The sequence below is a fragment of the Poecilia reticulata genome, linkage group LG6 (assembly GCF_000633615.1).
Source record: "Poecilia reticulata strain Guanapo linkage group LG6, Guppy_female_1.0+MT, whole genome shotgun sequence".
NCBI classification, from domain to species: Eukaryota; Metazoa; Chordata; class Actinopteri; order Cyprinodontiformes; family Poeciliidae; genus Poecilia; species Poecilia reticulata.
Window position 1 is genome coordinate 6,801,221 of NC_024336.1, and position 5,276 is coordinate 6,806,496.

At 39.6% G+C, this 5,276-nt stretch overlaps 1 protein-coding gene across 1 annotated transcript; it reads left to right on the plus strand.

The window, feature by feature from the left end:
• Nucleotides 1-6: 6 nt before the first annotated feature.
• On the plus strand, nucleotides 7-1,360 carry LOC103465835 (uncharacterized; the record flags this gene model as incomplete). Its single annotated transcript, XM_008411016.1, has 1 exon — nucleotides 7-1,360. A coding segment is annotated over one exon (864 nt), but the record flags the coding sequence as incomplete, so codon positions are not given.
• Between the last annotated feature and the right edge of the window lie 3,916 nt (nucleotides 1,361-5,276).

Consider the following 5,276-nt stretch of genomic DNA (forward strand, 5'->3'; position numbering starts at 1 on the left):
CCTTTTAATTATGAAGGACTGACAAAGTCACATTTTTTGAGATGGACTCATAACTCCAACATTATTTTCTTAAGAGCACAAAATACAGTGAGACCTGGGAAACCAGAAGACGTCAATGCAACTGGATCTCTGCTGCTGAGGAGTGTCAATCTGCAAAGTTCAGGAACTTATCTAGCAAACGTCCTGMATGCTAACAGCACCGTGGCTACAACCTGGACTGGTCAGCTCTGTGTGATGGAAAAGGTACCAAAACCTCGACTCAATTATAACTGCGGCACCAACGTCGTTAAGCTTAACTGTGAAGTCTCCAAGCCTGAGGGTTTGGTTTTCTCCTGGACGCATGATAAAAAGATCTTACCAAGTGAAACAAGACAAACTGTCAGCRTATCACTGAGCAACATAAAGGACGACAACAACTTTTCCTGCAGCGTGGAAAACAAAGTGAGCAAGGAGAGCAGCGAGACCGTTCGGCCCACATGCACAGCCCCAATGCTTTGCTTTAAATCCAAAACTGTTYTGGGAGTCCTGGCAGGAGGAGCAGGTCTGATTTTAATTTTGCTCGTCGTTACTGTCATCTTGTGCCTCTCATACAGACGAGCCAAAACTAACATGCAGCTCAGTGACAGAGTGGAGTTCAAGAAGCTTTCTGTACACAAGCGGGAGGCGGAGCCCGTCACAGAGTATGAGAACGTACACGGCGTGGAGAGTTGGCTGTCCCCGAGTCCACAGCCTTCACCAAGGGCCTGTTACCAGAAACTGGATGTTGGGACTGACAGAAAGTCTCCACAGCTGTCCACAGCTGCCGAGGGGCAACGAGTGTCTCCGGTGCCAAAGCCGAGGACGAAGAATGCCAAGACACAGAACATCTGAGTGTTAAATGCCTTCAGTCAGCACAGGAAATGGATGTGAGGAAAGCTAATCGTGTGATTACGTTCGTGGGGGAATAATAATGTATTATTATTATTATTATGAAATAATGAAATGAAAATCAAGYAGAAATRCAYGYATTGTGCAAAAAAGAAAGTGATMAAATTTTCTCGGAGAGACYGTGGGACTGTTTACATCACATGATTTCAGTTGTAATATGTTGTGAAKACTTTTTTTATTTTTATTGAACTTGTTTAATTTTCATAACTTCTAGTTGAATGTTTCCTCTGAAAGCTTACTTGTGATGTAAAGCTGCCACCACCGTGTTTCACCGTAGCATCGCTGGTGTGTTTGATTTTCTGGGTTACATATTTTTACTCCTCACAGCAGCTGGAGCCAGGAGATCTTTGTGAGAAACTAAAATATGTGGTCGGATTAGTCGGGAGAACTCCTGCATCAGATCCATGTAAATAAAAAATAAGATACATTTGAAGGGGTTCTGCTGTGACTGTCATTTTTTTCCCTGTAACTTATCGTTTGTTTAAAAGTTTTGTTTTGCCAAGATAAATGCCTCATATTTTTCTGTTTTCTTGGGGGGGAATGCACTCAAAGATTTATAGAAAACACTAAAGTCATACAGGAACTAGACTGGGAGCAGCAGCACAATCTAGCAAAGAAYGACAGAAACTGAACAACTTATATACTGAGGAGTGTGTTTACTGCATGAGGAGCAAGTGGGTGATTAGAAACAGGCTGCGACCGTGAGAGAAAAAAGCAAATAACTGAAGTGTAATTGAGGAAATGRGAGAAATGGCAAAAGGAACCAGGGAAACAAAGACACAGAGAATAGATTATGGCGCAAAGCATAAACAGGGCATGACCTAACATTAAAGTTAATCAAGATTCAGACCAAAAGCTTACAAAGAAGTTCAAAAACAGGAGCAACAACACAACATGAATTAAAATCAAAGCTCACTGTCCAATTTCAAAATAAAACAGRAACTAAGATCCGCAAAGAGCGGCCACAACTAAAGGTTGCAAATTAAATACACACTGAACAAAAACATGAGGAATATTAAAACTAAAGAATGCAAAACTAAGGAGTAARGAAAAAATAAAGAGTCAAATACCAAAATTAGACAAACAAAATAACAAAGTTACAACGGCTATGCTTTAATTTGTAGTTCCATCTAATCACAGTAGGAATCTCAGAAAGACTTAAYCATGTTGGTAGGGAAATGCTGAAAATATAAATAGTTACCCATCTCTGTCTAAACAGTCAGTAAAAGGAAACAGCCTGCAACGCCCAGCATGTCAACATGAAATGAGCTGATCTTCACCAGCTTCTCAAATTATGTCAATTTAATGTCAAGTGCACCAAACCACACATCACAGATTGCAGCCCACATCTGTATGGAAACAAATCAATGTAAAATGTTGTTCTAATCTAAGAAATCAAATACTGTGTTAAATAATCATAGCAAACAGAAATAAAGATTTGACAACTTCAGTCTGCATGTAATTAAATTATATGATCTGTTTAGCATATCACAGTAACTTTCAAAACAATCCATCCATGGCTGTGGATGAACCTGTCAATAGTATTTATTGAATATTTACCGATGTGACGTAGAATATTTTTATTAATGTTCACAGAAGAACAGAAGTTTCCAGGATCAGACTGTGTTTTTTGTTTTTATTTATTTATTTATTTGTAAAAATACAGCATGTCAGTTTAATACATAAAACCAGACATTAGTGAGTCATTCATCCTTGTTTAAACCTTGCGTGCCGCCACAGGTTCATGTGGCAGCGATAAAACAGGACGACCGAACACTGGCCKGCTGGGCAGCTTGGCAAGTCTTTGTTGCTTAACTCCAACCATCTGGCTTTACTTAGCAAACAACATAAAATTGCATGCTTTTACATCAGCGTAGTAAGAGCTTTTGAATATACACTGTTTCTTGACACGTTATGAAAACCAGATTAACATCTTTACGAGTGCGATGTCGAACCGTGTGGATACAGTCATGTAATGCTGCGCACTCAGGAGGCAGGACAGAAGACCAACACGTCTAATATTATCTTACCAAATCCAAATGCAATTTTGTTTTTTTTTGTAACAAAAACAATGTGAAAAGTTTAGGAGATATGAATTAACTTGGAAGGAATCTGTWTGGTGTTTTGTTAAACGGTTAGCTTAAACCCTTTAGGGTTTAAGACCAAATAAACCTAAAGACTTGCTTCCAACCCTAAACCAGACAATCAAGAGGCGACAGTGACACTCTTTGGCTTGGATAGGCTAAAAAGARAAAAAGGTTCTAAAGTTTCTTTCTGATTTTCATATTTACATCAAAATAACCTACAGTACTGAAACAAYGATAGGTTGCCAGAAAATAAGACAGAGGCAGTRGAACAGACATGCTGTCACAGGCAACACTATGATAACTTGACCTACTTATGCCTGAGTGGAGTGATTTTTGGATACTTAACTCTTCCTCTTTGTGTTTTCTTTTATATGACAGCGCTTTACACATATCGTCTTTGGAATCAATAAAGATGTCAAAAGAGATCCCATACGCACGTGGACAAGTACAGTAAGCGGCTCATCTGCCTTAAACCCGTCCTGTTGTTCCAGCCGCCCACGTGTCAGCATTCTTTTACGTGAAATCTGCTCGCTTGCAAGAAGTTATTAAAAGAAGGGGGAAAAAAAATCAATAGAGAAAAGGATTAGCAAAGGCAGCTATGTATTATCTCCAAAGGGTGAATGGTAATTCAGACATGAAAGTGTTTGAAGTTTGGCCTAATGCTGTGTGACAGCTTCATAATGGGGTTCCCCCCTGAGCGTCGTCACCCAAAACTTACAAACCAATGTCATCTTTTGTCGGGTCCCGCTCCGATTCTGCTGTTTTACACGACTGAAATTTCAATTGCAGCCAGCGGGGGATTAGGCAGTAAGCTGGTAAGACGATGCTYCATTTTCCCCTGCTGCTCCGTCTAAGTCTCGGTGTTTCTTAAGAAAAAAACCTGCTGATTGAAGTGGCATCTCTTCCCGTGTCCTCCACAGAGTTARGCRACCCACAGGCGCGCTGTACCCTCGCACACACTGCGCGCCGGACTTAGAAATTCATTTTACAACTTAACGAAACACATCTTACATGGTTGATGCCAGATCTATCCAGGAAGTGGAAGGGAAATACTTCTGAAATGTGTTTAATCAGTGGCTCTTGGAGCCCTGAGGATACCCTTTTGATGTTGGATTGCGTGTGTCCAGGAAAAGGGGTCAATTACCCATGGAAAGTATTTCTACTCATGTCAGATCATTCTTGTTAAAGTCCTCTTATTGTCTGGAGCTGCCAAGTTTGGGCCGAGTACGAATCAGAACATCAGAGGTCAGCCAGCACTGCGGCCTTTTTTTTTATACCAGATCCAAAAACAGACTTTATTGTTGTTCTTGGGTGGACTCTGCACTCTTTGACCTCAGTCGTTTCCCCCTGAAGCTTAACGCACACAATGCACTCAATTAGTCGAAGCCACAATTTTCTGATCGGTTTTAATTTATTGCAAAAGCAATGTGGGCATTTGCTGTTGAAGGTCAGTGGCATATTGACTTAAAGTGGTATGTTCAGCAGTCATTCTGGGAGGGATAAGACATGAAGGTTCCTAGATGARCAGATTTAGACAATATATGAAAATATTGCTTTAGATTTGTTTTTGTTGTGTTTTTTTTTTTTACTTTAAGTGTTTTTCCATGAACCCACTTGGTTCTTAAAAATATGCAACAGACTCGGCACCCATATCAGACCTTACAGCTAGATTTGAAAGAAAATTTTTATTTTATTTTTTTCATTTATCAAATCAAAGTCAATTTCTCATCTGATTTCTCTTATTTTACAGAAAACTCACATAAAATACTGATGGGATTTGACCTTTGACCTCGACATCTACCTTCACAGTAGACCCAAAGGTTGAGATTTGTCTTGATCTTCTTCAATATTTCTGCATCTGACATGGTGCCAATAAAGAAAACAACAATTTACAAAACTCACGACTGGTAGCATAAAGCTGAGCTCAAAATAATTTTTTTTACCTAAGAAAGTAATCTGTAAACTTAGCATTCATATTTTTATGCACAGGAGTCGAGTCTAAAGAAAAGTGTTCCAGGATAATCAGCTGAAGACAAAAGAAAGGGGCAAACTCCAGGCTGCTTTAAAAGGAGACCTATCATTTCTGMTGCAGACTGAACTCTGTAATAAAAACGCTCCTATCAGACAAATTACCCATCTATGGACTTGCACCTGATATAAATCAGATGGGAGAAAAATTCCACCTCCTGCTTTAATAAGCATCTTGCTCTGTGTTCATGGAAAGATCAAACATTTCCCCAACATTCTTGTGAAGACAGTGTG